The 19,773-nt window shown below is 38.9% G+C and overlaps 1 protein-coding gene across 1 annotated transcript in view; it reads right to left on the bottom strand.

Annotated features, from left to right (window-relative positions):
- LOC306998420 (cadherin-2) overlaps positions 1 to 19,773 on the bottom strand; it is a 104,593-nt gene that overhangs the window by 47,454 nt on the left and 37,366 nt on the right. The window contains exons 3-5 of the mRNA XM_079612481.1: positions 19,165 to 19,388; positions 5,488 to 5,610; positions 3,890 to 4,045 (exon numbers count right to left, since the gene is read on the bottom strand). Of these exons, the coding sequence (XP_079468607.1) occupies positions 3,890 to 4,045; positions 5,488 to 5,610; positions 19,165 to 19,388 (503 nt within the window). The remainder of the gene's footprint in view (positions 1 to 3,889; positions 4,046 to 5,487; positions 5,611 to 19,164; positions 19,389 to 19,773) is intronic.

Consider the following 19,773-nt stretch of genomic DNA (forward strand, 5'->3'; position numbering starts at 1 on the left):
TACTCTTCTATTACTCAGTGTTATAAAGAGCATTAGAGTTAGGCTTACTCTTCTATTACTCAGTGTTATAAAGAGCATTAGAGTTAGGCTTACTCTTCTATTACTCCGTCATAAAGAGCATTAGAGTTAGGCTTACTCTTCTATTACTCAGTGTTATAAAGAGCATTAGAGTTAGACTTACTCTTCTATTACTCAGTGTTATAAAGAGCATTAGAGTTAGGCTTACTCTTCTATTACTCAGTGTTATAAATAGCATTAGAGTTAGGCTTACTCTTCTATTACTCAGTGTTATAAAGAGCATTAGAGTTAGGCTTACTCTTCTATTACTCAGTGTTATAAAGAGCATTAGAGTTAGACTTACTCTTCTATTACTCAGTGTTATAAAGAGCATTAGAGTTAGACTTACTCTTCTATTACTCAGTGTTATAAAGAGTATTAGAGTTAGGCTTACTCTTCTATTACTCAGTATTATAAAGAGCATTAGAGTTAGGCTTACTCTTCTATTACTCAGTTATAAATAGCATTAGAGTTAGACTTACTCTTCTATTACTCAGTGTTATAAAGAGCATTAGAGTTAGGCTTACTCTTCTATTACTCAGTGTTATAAAGAGCATTAAAGTTAGACTTACTCTTCTATTACGCAGTGTTATAAATAGCATTAGAGTTAGACTTACTCTTCTATTACTCAGTGTTATAAAGAGCATTAGAGTTAGGCTTACTCTTCTATTACTCAGTGTTATAAAGAGCATTAGAGTTAGATTCACTCTTCTATTACTCAGTGTTATAAAGAGCATTAGAGTTAGGCTTACTCTTCTATTACTCAGTGTTATAAAGAACATTAGAGTTAGACTTACTCTTCTATTACTCAGTTATAAAGAGCATTAGAGTTAGGCTTACTCTTCTATTACTCAGTGTTATAAAGAGCATTAGAGTTAGACTTACTCTTCTATTACTCAGTGTTATAAAGATCATTAGAGTTAGGCTTACTCTTCTATTACTCAGTGTTATAAAGAGCAGTAGAGTTAGGCTTACTCTTCTATTACTCAGTGTTATAAAGAGCATTAGAGTTAGGCTTACTCTTCTACTACTCTGTGTTATAAAGATCATTAGAGTTAGGCTTACTCTTCTATTACTCAGTGTTATAAAGAGCATTAGAGTTAGGCTTACTCTTCTATTAATCAGTGTTATAAAGAGCATTAGAGTTAGACTTACTCTTCTATTACTCAGTGTTATAAAGAGCATTAGAGTTAGGCTTACTATTCTATTACTCAGTGTTATAAAGAGCATTAGAGTTAGGCTTACTATTCTATTACTCAGTGTTATAAAGAGCATTAGAGTTAGATTCGCTCTTCTATTACTCAGTGTTATAAAGAGCGTTAGAGTTAGGCTTACTCTTCTATTACTCAGTGTTATAAAGAGCATTAGAGTTAGACTTACTCTTCTATTACTCAGTGTTATAAAGAGCATTAGAGTTTGGCTTACTCTTCTATTACTCAGTGTTATAAAGAGCATTAGAGTTAGGCTTACTCTTCTATTACTCCGTCATAAAGAGCATTAGAGTTAGACTTACTCTTCTATTACTCAGTGTTATAAAGAGTATTAGAGTTAGGCTTACTCTTCTATTACTCAGTGTTATAAAGAGCATTAGAGTTAGACTTACTCTTCTATTACTCAGTGTTATAAAGAGCATTAGAGTTAGGCTTACTCTTCTATTACTCAGTGTTATAAATAGCATTAGAGTTAGGCTTACTCTTCTATTACTCAGTGTTATAAAGAGCATTAGAGTTAGGCTTACTCTTCTATTACTCAGTGTTATAAAGAGCATTAGAGTTAGACTTACTCTTCTATTACTCAGTGTTATAAAGAGCATTAGAGTTAGACTTACTCTTCTATTACTCAGTGTTATAAAGAGTATTAGAGTTAGGCTTACTCTTCTATTACTCAGTATTATAAAGAGCATTAGAGTTAGGCTTACTCTTCTATTACTCAGTTATAAATAGCATTAGAGTTAGACTTACTCTTCTATTACTCAGTGTTATAAAGAGCATTAGAGTTAGGCTTACTCTTCTATTACTCAGTGTTATAAAGAGCATTAAAGTTAGACTTACTCTTCTATTACGCAGTGTTATAAATAGCATTAGAGTTAGACTTACTCTTCTATTACTCAGTGTTATAAAGAGCATTAGAGTTAGGCTTACTCTTCTATTACTCAGTGTTATAAAGAGCATTAGAGTTAGGCTTACTCTTCTATTACTCAGTGTTATAAAGAACATTAGAGTTAGACTTACTCTTCTATTACTCAGTTATAAAGAGCATTAGAGTTAGGCTTACTCTTCTATTACTCAGTGTTATAAAGAGCATTAGAGTTAGACTTACTCTTCTATTACTCAGTGTTATAAAGAGCATTAGAGTTAGACTTACTCTTCTATTACTCAGTGTCATAAAGAGCATTAGAGTTAGACTTACTCTTCTATTACTCAGTGTTATAAAGAGCATTAGAGTTAGACTTACTCTTCTATTACTCAGTGTTATAAATAGCATTAGAGTTAGACTTACTCTTCTATTACTCAGTGTTATAAATAGCATTAGAGTTAGGCTTACTCTTCTATTACTCAGTGTTATAAAGAACATTAGAGTTAGACTTACTCTTCTATTACTCAGTGTTATAAATAGCATTAGAGTTAGACTTACTCTTCTATTACTCAGTGTTATAAAGAGCATTAGAGTTAGGCTTACTCTTCTATTACTCAGTGTTATAAAGAGCATTAGAGTTAGGCTTACTCTTCTATTACTCAGTGTTATAAAGAACATTAGAGTTAGACTTACTCTTCTATTACTCAGTGTTATAAAGAGCAATAGAGTTAGGCTTACTCTTCTATTACTCAGTGTTATAAAGAGCATTAGAGTTAGGCTTACTCTTCTACTACTCTGTGTTATAAAGATCATTAGAGTTAGGCTTACTCTTCTATTACTCAGTGTTATAAAGAGCATTAGAGTTAGGCTTACTCTTCTATTAATCAGTGTTATAAAGAGCATTAGAGTTAGACTTACTCTTCTATTACTCAGTGTTATAAAGAGCATTAGAGTTAGGCTTACTATTCTATTACTCAGTGTTATAAAGAGCATTAGAGTTAGGCTTACTATTCTATTACTCAGTGTTATAAAGAGCATTAGAGTTAGATTCGCTCTTCTATTACTCAGTGTTATAAAGAGCGTTAGAGTTAGGCTTACTCTTCTATTACTCAGTGTTATAAAGAGCATTAGAGTTAGACTTACTCTTCTATTACTCAGTGTTATAAAGAGCATTAGAGTTTGGCTTACTCTTCTATTACTCAGTGTTATAAAGAGCATTAGAGTTAGACTTACTCTTCTACTACTCAGTGTTATAAAGAGCATTAGAGTTAGGCTTACTCTTCTATTACTCAGTGTTATAAAGTGCATTAGAGTTAGGCTTACTCTTCTATTACTCAGTGTTATAAAGAGCATTAGAGTTAGTCTTACTCTTCTATTACTCAGTATTATAAAGAGCATTAGAGTTAGACTTACTCTTCTATTACTCAGTGTTATAAAGTGCATTAGAGTTAGGCTTACTCTTCTATTACTCAGTGTTATAAAGAGCATTAGAGTTAGGCTTACTCTTCTATTACTCAGTGTTATAAAGAGTATTAGAGTTAGGCTTACTCTTCTATTACTCAGTGTTATAAAGATCATTAGAGTTAGGCTTATAACTACTCTGTGTAGAGAGAGAGAGATCAGTTCTGCAGCAATACTGTGGAAATGCTTCAACTGATGCCATAACTGAACACAGTCTTTTCCAGTGTCAAAGAAGGACTTCACATTCACATCACTAACAGAAGAACGTTCTAGCTTGAAGAACAGGGGAACTCACATTGAAGCTGGGCAGGTACTCTCGGTCCAGGGGCTTGAGGACGGTCAGTTGTCCTGAGACGGGGTCAATGGAGTAGACTCCAGTAGGGGGCTGGTCGGCCCCGGGGCCCGTCACGCTGTAGCGTAAACTCACACGCTCATCATTATCCGAGCGAATCTACACCACAACAGAGACACAGCCCTGAACAACACGAGCAGCTTCACAACACATTACACCGTCACAGGTAAATATATATCTTAGATCAGCCATTCCCAAACTGTGGTCCGCGGACCACTTGTGGTCCGTGAGGGTACTGCAGGTGGTCCGTGGAAAGGCAAAATTAAATATAAAATAATATTTTTTTACATTCATTTTACGAGGAAATTCCCATAAAAATTTTTAAATAAAAAGAATATGTACTAGGCATATATAAAATTTTAATTAAATTGTCAAGTTATTGTGTGATCACTAGTGGCGCTCGGCCATGACGTTCAAGTTCAGTGCCGTTAGAATCACAATATGGATCGGTGGATAGCAACAGGTTCTCTGAAGAGAAAAGAGGCAGATATTGATAGTGAGTCGGAGGTATCTACGTCTACAAGCCAGATTCCTCATAAAAAAAACTAAGAAAAGGAGGGTGAAGAGAAAATACTGCGAAAGCTACTTAGCATTAGGTTTCAGCTACACCGGCCCCGAAGACGAGCCGTTGCCCTGCAGACAGTTGTATACAGCGCGCTGCGCGCAAGGACTGAATTGATCTCTCTTTCGCGTCTGAATGGACAAATACACACAACGTTATGTCTAAATGTCCGTTTTGGAGAGTATTCGCGTAAACAAAGTTGGTTATGTCTTTACAGAACGTACAGTTGTGAGAATATCGGATGTGCATCAGCAGTGCTGGATCTGCACACTCCTGTCTTAAAATGACAGTGCGTAATAAACCTATTGCCTTCTGTACACTTAATATTGATCAAACAACAAAATAAAAAGATAAAAGCATACACTGCTGTTTAATAGCTTTAATAAGGATTAATTATATTTAATTTATACAAATAAATATATCTGCTTGAAAGAATGATGTATGTAAGTTAAAGACTGTATAATCATTCATTGGAGGAACAAAAAGACTGTTCTACTTTAGAAGTTTAAGATATTATTTTGTGTGTTGCATGTTAAAATTTTAAAAATGATTTATATTAACAGGTTAATAGATGTTTTCTGCAGGAATATAATGGGTTTGGAAATTTTAGAGAAATTTGAAATTAATGCATTACAATTGAACTAAACCCATTCTATTTTAGTCGACTAAATCTACTGTAGATCTAGTAGACTAAAATCTTATTGGATTTAGTCGACTAAAACTAAAACAATTCAGATGACTAAAATATGACTAAAACTAAAATGCCATTTTAGTCAAAAGACTATGACTAAAACTAAAGCAAAATTTGCTGTCAAAATTAACACTGGTGTAAACATATTTTATTATGCGTAATATGAGGTGGTCCGCAAAAATTCTTGATTACAAATAGTGGTCCACACACACAAAAAGTTTGAAAACCCCTGTCTTAGATTATATTACTATAACTTTGTGTGTGTGTGTGTGTGTGTGTTGATCTTACCCTAACCAGTTTCAATGGGAAAGGCCCTCTTGAGTTTTCTGCCACATTGATAGGAGGAATAACCCAATCTCTCTTCATGCGCTTCAGAGACATGTCCATCAGTCGGGAAGGAAACACTATTTCCTGCAGATATGATCACAGGTGAAGAAAAAGGTGTTAAAAGTGTGTAACAACGCACAGATGTAAAGTAATACAGCAGCAGGTGTTTACATGTGTCCGTGAGTTTTCTAATCAGTGAATTTCATACAAAATGAAATGACTGAAAATGAAGCCAATTTTAAGAAGCATTAGCCTTTTTTTTTTAAACAATGGTGGCATCATTTACAATTAAATAAGAAAATCTGGCATACCAGTAATGAGTAGAGGTGGGCAATGTCACCAAATCGTATTTCACAATAAACTGATCTGTTTGACTCTTACAATATGTATCACCATATTGCGCACATCCATTCATCCGGCCGTACCGTGAACTGCCAGTGAGACAGTGCCTTGGACCGCATATACTGACAGCTTTGGCATCATCATGCTTCACATCCACAAGCCTGATGGATTTGGCACACAGCTGTTCTTGATGTAAAACAGTGCTACACTTTCCCTCACATTTACTGACTTTCTGAGACAGCAACGTAGCAAGGCCAGACCAAATCAACAAAACAAACGCATACAATCGTACATAAACTCTAAATACTGTGGGAAACAGCGGTCGAGTACACAATCAGCTTCCAGATAACTGTCACAATATACACTATTTAAAATATACAGAAAATCACATTTAAAACCTGCATTTCAATTAGTCATGCACTTTTTAAAAATATAAAACCACATAAAACATTAAATTAGCTCCACACACTTTTCATCCAGAAGTTCACACTTGCAAGCGATCAGATAGAGTAAAAGAGTGTAGTAACAGTGTTTGGCGATCAGAGTAAAAGAGTGTAGTAACAGTGTTTGGCGATCAGATAGAGTAAAAGAGTGTAGTAACAGTGTTTGGCGATCAGATAGAGTAAAAGAGTGTAGTAACAGTGTTTGGCGATCAGAGTAAAAGAGTGTAGTTACAGTGTTTGGCGATCAGATAGAGTAAAAGAGTGTAGTAACAGTGTTTGGCGATCAGATAGAGTAAAAGAGTGTAGTAACAGTGTTTGGCGATCAGATAGAGTAAAAGAGTGTAGTAACAGTGTTTGGTGATCAGATAGAGTAAAAGAGTGTAGTAACAGTGTTTGGCGATCAGAGTAAAAGAGTGTAGTAACAGTGTTTGGCGATCAGATAGAGTAAAAGAGTGTAGTAACAGTGTTTGGTGATCAGATAGAGTAAAAGAGTGTAGTAACAGTGTTTGGTGATCAGATAGAGTAAAAGAGTGTAGTAACAGTGTTTGGCGATCAGAGTAAAAGAGTGTAGTAACAGTGTTTGGCGATCAGAGTAAAAGAGTGTAGTAACAGTGTTTGGCGATCAGAGTAAAAGAGTGTAGTTACAGTGTTTGGCGATCAGATAGAGTAAAAGAGTGTAGTAACAGTGTTTGGCGATCAGAGTAAAAGAGTGTAGTAACAGTGTTTGGCGATCAGATAGAGTAAAAGAGTGTAGTAACAGTGTTTGGCGATCAGATAGAGTAAAAGAGTGTAGTAACAGTGTTTGGTGATCAGATAGAGTAAAAGAGTGTAGTAACAGTGTTTGGCGATCAGATAGAGTAAAAGAGTGTAGTAACAGTGTTTGGCGATCAGATAGAGTAAAAGAGTGTAGTAACAGTGTTTGGCGATCAGAGTAAAAGAGTGTAGTAACAGTGTTTGGCGATCAGAGTAAAAGAGTGTAGTAACAGTGTTTGGCGATCAGATAGAGTAAAAGAGTGTAGTAACAGTGTTTGGTGATCAGATAGAGTAAAAGAGTGTAGTAACAGTGTTTGGCGATCAGAGTAAAAGAGTGTAGTAACAGTGTTTGGCGATCAGATAGAGTAAAAGAGTGTAGTAACAGTGTTTGGCGATCAGATAGAGTAAAAGAGTGTAGTAACAGTGTTTGGCGATCAGATAGAGTAAAAGAGTGTAGTAACAGTGTTTGGCGATCAGATAGAGTAAAAGAGTGTAGTAACAGTGTTTGGCGATCAGATAGAGTAAAAGAGTGTAGTAACAGTGTTTGGCGATCAGATAGAGTAAAAGAGTGTAGTAACAGTGTTTGGCGATCAGATAGAGTAAAAGAGTGTAGTAACAGTGTTTGGCGATCAGAGTAAAAGAGTGTAGTAACAGTGTTTGGCGATCAGAGTAAAAGAGTGTAGTTACAGTGTTTGGCGATCAGATAGAGTAAAAGAGTGTAGTAACAGTGTTTGGCGATCAGATAGAGTAAAAGAGTGTAGTTACAGTGTTTGGCGATCAGATAGAGTAAAAGAGTGTAGTAACAGTGTTTGGCGATCAGATAGAGTAAAAGAGTGTAGTAACAGTGTTTGGCGATCAGATAGAGTAAAAGAGTGTAGTTACAGTGTTTGGCGATCAGATAGAGTAAAAGAGTGTAGTAACAGTGTTTGGCGATCAGATAGAGTAAAAGAGTGTAGTTACAGTGTTTGGCGATCAGATAGAGTAAAAGAGTGTAGTTACAGTGTTTGGCGATCAGATAGAGTAAAAGAGTGTAGTAACAGTGTTTGGCGATCAGAGTAAAAGAGTGTAGTTACAGTGTTTGGCGATCAGATAGAGTAAAAGAGTGTAGTAACAGTGTTTGGCGATCAGATAGAGTAAAAGAGTGTAGTAACAGTTTTTGGCGATCAGATAGAGTAAAAGAGTGTAGTTACAGTGTTTGGCGATCAGATAGAGTAAAAGAGTGTAGTAACAGTGTTTGGCGATCAGAGTAAAAGAGTGTAGTAACAGTGTTTGGCGATCAGAGTAAAAGAGTGTAGTAACAGTGTTTGGCAATCAGATAGAGTAAAAGAGTGTAGTAACAGTGTTTGGCGATCAGATAGAGTAAAAGAGTGTAGTAACAGTGTTTGGCGATCAGATAGAGTAAAAGAGTGTAGTAACAGTGTTTGGCGATCAGAGTAAAAGAGTGTAGTAACAGTGTTTGGCGATCAGAGTAAAAGAGTGTAGTAACAGTGTTTGGCGATCAGATAGAGTAAAAGAGTGTAGTAACAGTGTTTGGCGATCAGATAGAGTAAAAGAGTGTAGTAACAGTGTTTGGCGATCAGAGTAAAAGAGTGTAGTAACAGTGTTTGGCGATCAGAGTAAAAGAGTGTAGTTACAGTGTTTGGCGATCAGATAGAGTAAAAGAGTGTAGTAACAGTGTTTGGCGATCAGAGTAAAAGAGTGTAGTAACAGTGTTTGGCGATCAGATAGAGTAAAAGAGTGTAGAAACAGTGTTTGGCGATCAGATAGAGTAAAAAAGAGAATTATAAATGAGAACTTGTGTTCGTTTTAAACAAGCGCTCTCTGAGTCTAAAAGTTTAGTTCAAAAGTCTGCTGATAATCTATTGGAAGATTTTAACTTAAGAATGACTAACATAATTGATGACATTGCTCCTTTAAAACTGAAAAAATCCACGAACAAACAGAAAACTCCATGGATGAATGACCCGTCAATTAAAATGCATAAGTAAGAATGTAGGAGAACAGAAAGGAAATGGCGTAAATCTAAACTTACTTCTGATTATCTGATGCACAAAAGGACACTTCATGAGTATAACTCCGTAATTTGTAGAGCAAGACAAGCTTATTTTTCTAATATTATCAACAGCAAAGTAAATAACACCCGTGTGTTATTCTCCACAATTGAAAAGTTAACAAATCCTTCCCCTTATCTGCCTCCCGAATTACTTTCTGTTGATAAGTGCAATGAATTTGCCTCTTTTTTTAAGAGCAAAGTAGAGGACATAAGACGTCATGTCTCATATACGTTACATAGCATTTCTTGCTTTGAATCACCAATTGGTCTAAGAGATGAGCACAGCACCCTATCAAATTTTAGTCCTGTTGACCTTGACATTCTTGAAAAGACTGTACAAAGTTTAAGTTCCTCTACATCTGAGTTGGACATTTTACCTACTAGCTTTTTCAAATCTGTGCTTCATTTAATAGCAACTGATGTGCTTTTAATAATTAATACTTCTTTATCAAGTGGCGTTTTCCCTAAGTCTCTTAAAATAGCCGTTGTAAAGCCTTTACTTAAAAAGAACAACTTGGATGGGTCTGTCCTTAATAACTACAGACCCATATCAAATTTACCTTTCATCGGCAAAATAATGGAAAAAATAGTTTTTAATCAAATCTTTGCTTTTTTAACCTCAACTTCCTGTTTTGATCTCTACCAGTCAGGTTTTAGAGAATACCATAGTACCGAAACAGCTCTAGTTAAAGTAGTTAATGACATCCGGTTAAATAATGATGCTGGAAAAACCACTGTTCTTATGCTGTTAGACCTCAGTGCGGCGTTTGACACTGTTGACCACAGCATATTAATAGAAAGACTTGAATGCTGGGTGGGTCTCTCTGGCTCTGTCATCTGCTGGTTGAAGTCCTATTTAGGACACAGGAGTTTTTATGTGTCTACTGGTCATCATGCCTCAGCCCCTATGTCCCTAACATGTGGTGTCCCTCAGGGCTCAATTCTTGGCCCTCTTTTGTTCAATTTATACATGCTTCCGCTTGGCCAAATTATAAAAAATCATTCCATTAGTTACCATAGCTATGCAGATGACACACAGTTATACCTATCCCTGTCTCCAAATGAATTTGCTCCTCTTGAATCTCTTGATCATTGTCTTAATCAAGTTCAAAACTGGATGTCTAAAAATCTTCTTAAATTAAATACAGATAAAACTGAAGTAATTATCTTTGGGAGAAGGGATCAGAGATTAATGCTACATACACTTCTGGAATCAAAAGGTTTTGATGTAGTAGAAACCGTTAAAAACCTTGGGGTAATTATTGATAGTGACCTAAGCTTCGAAAGCCACATGAAGGCTGTTACAAAATCGGCTTTTTTTCATTTAAAAAACATTGCAAAGGTTAAAAATTTTATACTACCGGTAGATTTAGAAAAGCTTATTCATGCTTTTATAACTAGTAGGGTCGATTACTGCAATGGTCTTTTCACTGGGCTCCCTAAAAAAACAATAAAACCTCTTCAATTAATTCAAAATGCAGCAGCAAGGCTATTGACCAGAACCAAAAGAAGAGAGCATATTACACCTATTTTAAAAACTCTACACTGGTTACCAGTGATTTATAGAATTGATTTTAAAGTCCTTTTTCTTCTTTTTAAAACATTAAATGGTCAAGGACCTCTCTATATAGCAGAGATGTTTGAAACATATAACCCTATAAGATCACTTAGATCAGCTGCAAAACTCCAATTGGTACAACCCAGTGCTCGTACTAAACAAGGGGAGGCAGCCTTTACCTGTTATGCGGTCCGTCTTTGGAACCGTCTTCCCATAGACATTAAGACCTCTCCTACTATTTCCATTTTTAAATCTAGACTAAAAACTAAACTTTTCTCTGATGCCTTTTCGTTATAACTGACTTAATTTGTACTTGTATTTTTTACTTGTTTTAACTATATTGTTTACTTTGTTATGATGATGTAAAGCACATTGGACTACCGTTCTGTGTATGAAATGGGCTATATCAATAAATCTGAACCTGAACCTGAACCTAAAAGAGTGTAGTAACAGTGTTTGGCGATCAGATAGAGTAAAAGAGTGTAGTAACAGTGTTTGGTGATCAGAGTAAAAGAGTGTAGTAACAGTGTTTGGCGATCAGATAGAGTAAAAGAGTGTAGTAACAGTGTTTGGCGATCAGATAGAGTAAAAGAGTGTAGTAACAGTGTTTGGCGATCAGAGTAAAAGAGTGTAGTAACAGTGTTTGGCGATCAGATAGAGTAAAAGAGTGTAGTAACAGTGTTTGGCGATCAGATAGAGTAAAAGAGTGTAGTAACAGTGTTTGGCGATCAGAGTAAAAGAGTGTAGTAACAGTGTTTGGCGATCAGATAGAGTAAAAGAGTGTAGTAACAGTGTTTGGCGATCAGATAGAGTAAAAGAGTGTAGTAACAGTGTTTGGCGATCAGAGTAAAAGAGTGTAGTAACAGTGTTTGGTGATCAGATAGAGTAAAAGAGTGTAGTAACAGTGTTTGGCGATCAGATAGAGTAAAAGAGTGTAGTTACAGTGTTTGGCGATCAGATAGAGTAAAAGAGTGTAGTAACAGTGTTTGGTGATCAGAGTAAAAGAGTGTAGTAACAGTGTTTGGCGATCAGATAGAGTAAAAGAGTGTAGTAACAGTGTTTGGCGATCAGATAGAGTAAAAGAGTGTAGTAACAGTGTTTGGCGATCAGAGTAAAAGAGTGTAGTAACAGTGTTTGGCGATCAGATAGAGTAAAAGAGTGTAGTAACAGTGTTTGGCGATCAGATAGAGTAAAAGAGTGTAGTAACAGTGTTTGGCGATCAGATAGAGTAAAAGAGTGTAGTAACAGTGTTTGGCGATCAGAGTAAAAGAGTGTAGTAACAGTGTTTGGCGATCAGATAGAGTAAAAGAGTGTAGTAACAGTGTTTGGCGATCAGAGTAAAAGAGTGTAGTAACAGTGTTTGGCGATCAGAGTAAAAGAGTGTAGTAACAGTGTTTGGCGATCAGATAGAGTAAAAGAGTGTAGTAACAGTGTTTGGCGATCAGATAGAGTAAAAGAGTGTAGTAACAGTGTTTGGCGATCAGAGTAAAAGAGTGTAGTAACAGTGTTTGGCGATCAGATAGAGTAAAAGAGTGTAGTTACAGTGTTTGGCGATCAGATAGAGTAAAAGAGTGTAGTAACAGTGTTTGGCGATCAGAGTAAAAGAGTGTAGTAACAGTGTTTGGCGATCAGAGTAAAAGAGTGTAGTAACAGTGTTTGGCGATCAGATAGAGTAAAAGAGTGTAGTAACAGTGTTTGGCGATCAGATAGAGTAAAAGAGTGTAGTAACAGTGTTTGGTGATCAGATAGAGTAAAAGAGTGTAGTAACAGTGTTTGGCGATCAGATAGAGTAAAAGAGTGTAGTTACAGTGTTTGGCGATCAGATAGAGTAAAAGAGTGTAGTAACAGTGTTTGGTGATCAGAGTAAAAGAGTCTAGTAACAGTGTTTGGCGATCAGATAGAGTAAAAGAGTGTAGTAACAGTGTTTGGCGATCAGATAGAGTAAAAGAGTGTAGTTACAGTGTTTGGTGATCAGATAGAGTAAAAGAGTGTAGTAACAGTGTTTGGCGATCAGATAGAGTAAAAGAGTGTAGTAACAGTGTTTGGCGATCAGATAGAGTAAAAGAGTGTAGTAACAGTGTTTGGTGATCAGAGTAAAAGAGTGTAGTAACAGTGTTTGGCGATCAGATAGAGTAAAAGAGTGTAGTAACAGTGTTTGGCGATCAGATAGAGTAAAAGAGTGTAGTTACAGTGTTTGGCGATCAGATAGAGTAAAAGAGTGTAGTAACAGTGTTTGGCGATCAGATAGAGTAAAAGAGTGTAGTAACAGTGTTTGGTGATCAGAGTAAAAGAGTGTAGTAACAGTGTTTGGCGATCAGATAGAGTAAAAGAGTGTAGTAACAGTGTTTGGCGATCAGATAGAGTAAAAGAGTGTAGTTACAGTGTTTGGCGATCAGATAGAGTAAAAGAGTGTAGTAACAGTGTTTGGTGATCAGAGTAAAAGAGTGTAGTAACAGTGTTTGGCGATCAGATAGAGTAAAAGAGTGTAGTAACAGTGTTTGGCGATCAGATAGAGTAAAAGAGTGTAGTTACAGTGTTTGGTGATCAGATAGAGTAAAAGAGTGTAGTAACAGTGTTTGGCGATCAGATAGAGTAAAAGAGTGTAGTAACAGTGTTTGGTGATCAGAGTAAAAGAGTGTAGTAACAGTGTTTGGCGATCAGATAGAGTAAAAGAGTGTAGTAACAGTGTTTGGCGATCAGATAGAGTAAAAGAGTGTAGTAACAGTGTTTGGTGATCAGAGTAAAAGAGTGTAGTAACAGTGTTTGGCGATCAGATAGAGTAAAAGAGTGTAGTAACAGTGTTTGGCGATCAGATAGAGTAAAAGAGTGTAGTAACAGTGTTTGGCGATCAGATAGAGTAAAAGAGTGTAGTTACAGTGTTTGGCGATCAGAGTAAAAGAGTGTAGTTACAGTGTTTGGTGATCAGATAGAGTAAAAGAGTGTAGTAACAGTGTTTGGCGATCAGGTAGAGTAAAAGAGTGTAGTAACAGTGTTTGGCGATCAGATAGAGTAAAAGAGTGTAGTAACAGTGTTTGGCGATCAGATAGAGTAAAAGAGTGTAGTAACAGTGTTTGGTGATCAGAGTAAAAGAGTGTAGTAACAGTGTTTGGCGATCAGAGTAAAAGAGTGTAGTAACAGTGTTTGGCAATCAGAGTAAAAGAGTGTAGTAACAGTGTTTGGCGATCAGAGTAAAAGAGTGTAGTAACAGTGTTTGGCGATCAGATAGAGTAAAAGAGTGTAGTAACAGTGTTTGGCGATCAGATAGAGTAAAAGAGTGTAGTAACAGTGTTTGGCGATCAGATAGAGTAAAAGAGTGTAGTAACAGTGTTTGGCGATCAGATAGAGTAAAAGAGTGTAGTAACAGTGTTTGGCGATCAGAGTAAAAGAGTGTAGTAACAGTGTTTGGCGATCAGATAGAGTAAAAGAGTGTAGTAACAGTGTTTGGCGATCAGATAGAGTAAAAGAGTGTAGTAACAGTGTTTGGTGATCAGAGTAAAAGAGTGTAGTAACAGTGTTTGGCGATCAGAGTAAAAGAGTGTAGTAACAGTGTTTGGCAATCAGAGTAAAAGAGTGTAGTAACAGTGTTTGGCGATCAGAGTAAAAGAGTGTAGTAACAGTGTTTGGCGATCAGAGTAAAAGAGTGTAGTAACAGTGTTTGGCGATCAGATAGAGTAAAAGAGTGTAGTAACAGTGTTTGGCGATCAGATAGAGTAAAAGAGTGTAGTAACAGTGTTTGGCGATCAGATAGAGTAAAAGAGTGTAGTAACAGTGTTTGGCGATCAGATAGAGTAAAAGAGTGTAGTAACAGTGTTTGGCGATCAGATAGAGTAAAAGAGTGTAGTAACAGTGTTTGGCGATCAGAGTAAAAGAGTGTAGTAACAGTGTTTGGCGATCAGAGTAAAAGAGTGTAGTAACAGTGTTTGGCGATCAGATAGAGTAAAAGAGTGTAGTAACAGTGTTTGGCCTGAGGAAGTGCTCTGAGCTCTGCATGTGTCCTGGACCCTGAGGTCACCCCGTATTCCCTGGCTAGGAGAGGAGCCAGGCCAGTATGACGAATTATTCTTATAACAATTATACGAACATTTTTGAAGATTAATCATTTGAAGGTAAATTCACAAGTGTGATGCATTAATTTTTATAGTATAGGTTTTATAGTAAATGTCACTTTGCTTATTTTATTTTTTCATGGAATATTACCGGCAGAAATGCACTTTCACATTAATTTCCTGGGGCATTTATTTTCTAACTATATTCTAACCATTTTTTTATTGTACCCATGCATTTACACTGCAATTACAACAGCATAAATAATGTTATGAGATTAATGATTTAAATAAAAAATAAAAATGAATATAGAAAAAAATTGGAATGAGATGGGGAAAAAATAATAAATTATATTTCTAATTATGAAATTAAAACCACCAGTAGGTGGCGGCAAATCACCGTCGTAATGATGAGTCATGAGTCATTTAAATGAATCGTTCTGGAACTCAGCAACTGGGTCACTGAACCACTAACCCCGGATCCGTTCAGAGACACGGAAGTCGTAACTCTTTTGCTGTGGCTTGTTTGGAACTACTGTCGTTGGAGAAATAGAGCAAAAACCGAGAATATTGACAACATTATGTAAAAAATGTCACTTATCACAATATTCACACTTTGTTTACTGAACTGTTACTCTGTTGCAATCTCACCAATATTCTGGAAATATTGGTTAATAGGCTATCATAGGTTATTAAAATTAAAATAACTTTTCCCACCATATCTTGAATTTTGGGTGCATTGTATTGATTCTGCTGGCATTTTGCCCCCAGTCCCCTGTCTGACCCTGCTTCAAGAGAAACATCGATACAACACCATTATCAGTTTTATATGTTGTTTTCCGTCATTGGAAAGAGCAACATATTTGGTATTTAAGCACTGCGATTTGAAAGAAACAAATCTCAGTGAATTCATGCACATTAATTAGAAAACATTTGCCATCATTAATTATCATTTGAGTCTATTGACAGCCTTAGGCTACATGAAAACATAATTTTGCATAAAGAGGCATGCTGTTTGGACCACTATTCTCTAGATTTAACGTTGGTCAAATTAACTATAACGAACAAGTTAAACAAGCCATAGCTTACTTTTAGAGGTGGTGAATGAAGTCCGCGGTTGTGATGGTTGTGTCTGAAATCCCCGTGCTACGGAGCCCGGGAAGTCTCCTGTGGGAGAGGAAAAACTATCCGTGGCGACAGTTTTGCAATCCGTCCGCTCCGTTTATAACCTGGACTCACGAATTCTCAAACTGTTCCCTCGGTTTAACAAATTGTGCACACGGATTAATAAACCGTACCCACGAGTTTCTAATCCACGCTCTCAGATCTGTAAACCGTGCTTTCAGTTTTTGCAATCTGTACCCACAAATTCATAAACCGTGCCCACGCTTTCGCAATCCGGTCCCACGGGTTTGAAAACTGTACGGATTTCTGGCTCCTCCTAAAATTCCCCCCAAAATTGCTTGTTACCTTATACTCTCGAAACGCTGACACAGTCGTGTCATCCAACTATGTCGTTTATTAGAAAATTCAGGAAATTATCCATTTTTGAAAATAAAGTTTATAAACACAATGCAATGCGTTGGCTACGTAACAGATGGCCTGGTTGAATCTGCCGGCACAGACTGGGGGAGGAGCCACAAATCCGTGGGACACAGATAAGTGGGAAAAAGGCGGCCAACAGAGTGGGCCCGCACATGTACATAAGCACACAGTAGGGGATATATATAGAGCCGGTCTGTAACCAGGAGAGCCGAATCGTGACTTAGACTGATAAAAGTCTAGCCTGCAAGGCGGGAACTTCCAGGTTATAGAACCTAACAAATGTAGAGGGGGAGGCCCAGCCTGCCGCCGTACAAATGTCATGAATAGAAATCCTGCTGGACCAAGCCCACGACGAGGCCATGCCTCTGGTGGAATGAGCGCTGATGCCAAGAGGGTACTGCAGGTCTTTAGACGCATAAGCTGCTGCAATAGCATCCACTATCCATCTGGACAGACTGTTTCTCGAGGCGGCGAGACCCTTGGTCACCAAACGAAACAAAGAGCTGCTCCGAGCACCTGAAGGCGTCGCAGCGCGTGATGTAAATTCTCAGCGCTCTGACAGGGCAGAGGAGATTGCCGTCGACCTCGCTGCCAGATGCCGGCAAAGCAGAGAGTGAAATGATCTGCGCTCTGAAAGGGGTGCCGATCACTTTGGGGACAAACCATCAAACCATGTCTCGGTTTAAGGATGACTTTAGAGTCATTGGGTCTGAACTCGAGACACGCGGCGTTAACAGATAACACGTGTAAGTCACGCACTCGTTTAACTGATGACAGGGCTATCAGAAAAACGGTTTTGAGATCTATTTCAGATCCACAGTGTTTGAGGGTTCAAAGGGATGAGCTTTCAGGGCCTCCAAGACCAAAGAAAGATCCCAAATAGGAACCGATGGGGGCCGCGGGGGATTCATCCTCCTGGCTCCCTTAAGGAAGCGGATGATGAGCTCGTTCCTTCCTATTGCCTGGCCGCACGTCGACTCTGCGAATGCTGCAATGGTCGCAACATATACTTTGAGCATAGATGGGGACCTGCCCATGTCCAGCAGCTCTTGAAGGAAGCAAAGCACCCACGAAACCCCACAAGTTTGTGGGTCTAAACCTTTGTCAGTGCAACACAGACCATTTGGACGTGTAGAGCCGTCTCGTAGAGGGAGCTCTAGACTGCGTGATCGTGTTCACAACCCCTTCTGGCAGAGCAACGGGTATCCGTTGATTATCCATGCATGCAGAGACCAGCGAGAGGACCAGAGAGGAGATCTCTGCTTACCGGGATCGGGCATGGGGCTAAGCCTGACAGCTGCATCAACTCTGGGAACCATGTCTGGTTCTCCCATCGCGGGGCTATGAGGAGCACAGAGTGGCGCACTTCCCTGATTCTCCTGATGACCTGTGGTAACAGTCAGATTGGAGGGAAAGCGTACAGCGAGCAGCTGGTCCAAGCTTGGGCCAGCACGTCCTCGTTCTTTGAAAAGAACCTTAGGCAAATGAGCGTTGTCTTTTGATGCAAAGAGGTCGAAGAGGTTTGCCAAAAAGACGCCACAGCGACTGGACTGTCTGCGGGTGCAGGGACCATTCCCCCGGGGGAACCTTGTCCCTGGACAGTTTGTCTGGACCATCGTTCAGGTGGCCCGGCACATGCGCGGCTCTGAGCGAGCGCAGTGAGTGTTGAGCCCAAACGAGGAGGCGTTCCGCCAGAGCGCAGAGAGTTCTGGATCTGACACCGCCCTGGCGGTTCACGTAGGACACCACAGACATGTTGTCTGTGTGGACCAGTACGTGGCGAGGGGGAGAGCGAGGCTCGAGGGAAGGGTTCCGGCGAGCGCTCGTGGGCCAAATCGGATTCTGGTGGTCTCTGGGAGCGGCGCTTCTTGCGCGGTCCGGCGGAGTGACGGCTTCAGCGTCGAACACAGCAAGTCGAGCCCGCAGGGTCAACATTGACAGCTCATTGCAGTGGGCGCAGCCTCCCGAAGACAGAGCGAGGGCTGCGTGGTCTCGTCCCAGGCAGAGAGCACAGATCACATGGCGGTCTCCGTTGCCCACAGGAAAAACGAGGCATTTTGAACCAAACGCCTCGGCTCTTTTAGACACGTGCGTCGCAGCAGCGAACACACAGAGAAGTAGAAGCAAAAGGATACAGTCGCCGGATAGCGCAGCAGGCACGGATGACTGAAGGCGGCGAAGACGGCCGGCTTCCTCAGTCTCTGTCTTAAGCTTGCTGGTCGCTTGCTTCAACGGCGGCGGCTTCTCTCAGAGTCTATAGCGATGCGTAGGGCTTCGCTGAAGAGATGCAAATCAGGGAAGAAGCCCCTGAGCCCTTCCTTTTATACGCTAAGCCACCCCCATTCTGGCGGGCTATGATGCGTGAGGGCGCGACGTCACATGAGGCTCAGTGGTAGGCTGCTGCAGTTGCCGCACGGCAGCCAATGAGCAAGCTAGACAGCCTGCTCTAGGTCTGCCTGCTGCTGCACTGCGTTGACAATAAATGCAAAAATTAAGGATAATTTTTTGGCTTCATATCTCGAGGAAAGACTTTACCCGTAGCGTAATGCTATTAGGCAATATGAGAGAACCTCTCGTAAGTGAACACCTCAGACCCCAGAGGGTTAAGGGTTTTCTGTTAGAACGGTGTCGTGTTAGCGACCCCTAAGTTAACAACTAATGATCGTTGCGATGGAAATGAATCAATAAAAACTACCTTTAGCTGCACAATCACTGTAAAGCTGCTTTGAAACAAACTATATTGTTAAAAGCGCTATATAAATGAAGGTGACTTGACTTGGCTTGACTACAGCTATAACTGTTTTAATATCTCCAGGATCACTACATTACAGCTATAACTGTGTTAATATCTCCAGAATGCCTCTTCCAGCTCTGACACATGACATGATGCAGATGTCATACCTGTGGTGGATGAGCTCTGGCTGGGATCAGTGTGAGCTGTGTCCTCCACTGCTGACGGCTGGCCTCGTCCTGGGCTTTAATGATCAGAGGAGTCCGCGTCCAGGAGTGGGACGGATGTAGCGGGCGGAGGGCGTACACAACTCCATCCACTGAGATCCAGAAGTCTTCAGGCTCACTGCATTCAAACCTCACATGAGCCCGTCTGCCACAGTCCACATACTTCACTGCCAGACACAACAAACATCAACAATTAGAACAGAACAGAAATCAGGTTACATGAACATCAAAGTCAACTATTTCTTACATTGATGATTCATGCCTCTTCGTCTTACAAATTTTAAATCAATATATTGTTTTAGCTGAATGAGTATGCATGATGCTTTTCACATATTTTGAAGAAAATATTCTATGCTACGCGATACAATTTTCAGTATTGAAAATAATCAGTATGAGTTTCTTGACCTTATTTCAGTGACAATTTTTTCCCCCACAAACCACACATAAACGTAATTATCTCAAAACTACAAACTTTACATACATGCTGCTTACATATTATTGTAGCAGAGTTTGTTCTGAATACAGTGTAATAAGACTTTAGCCATGGAAATG

The sequence above is a fragment of the Phoxinus phoxinus genome, assembly GCF_949152265.1.
Source record: "Phoxinus phoxinus genome assembly, chromosome: 5".
In the NCBI taxonomy this organism is placed as follows: domain Eukaryota; kingdom Metazoa; phylum Chordata; class Actinopteri; order Cypriniformes; family Leuciscidae; genus Phoxinus; species Phoxinus phoxinus.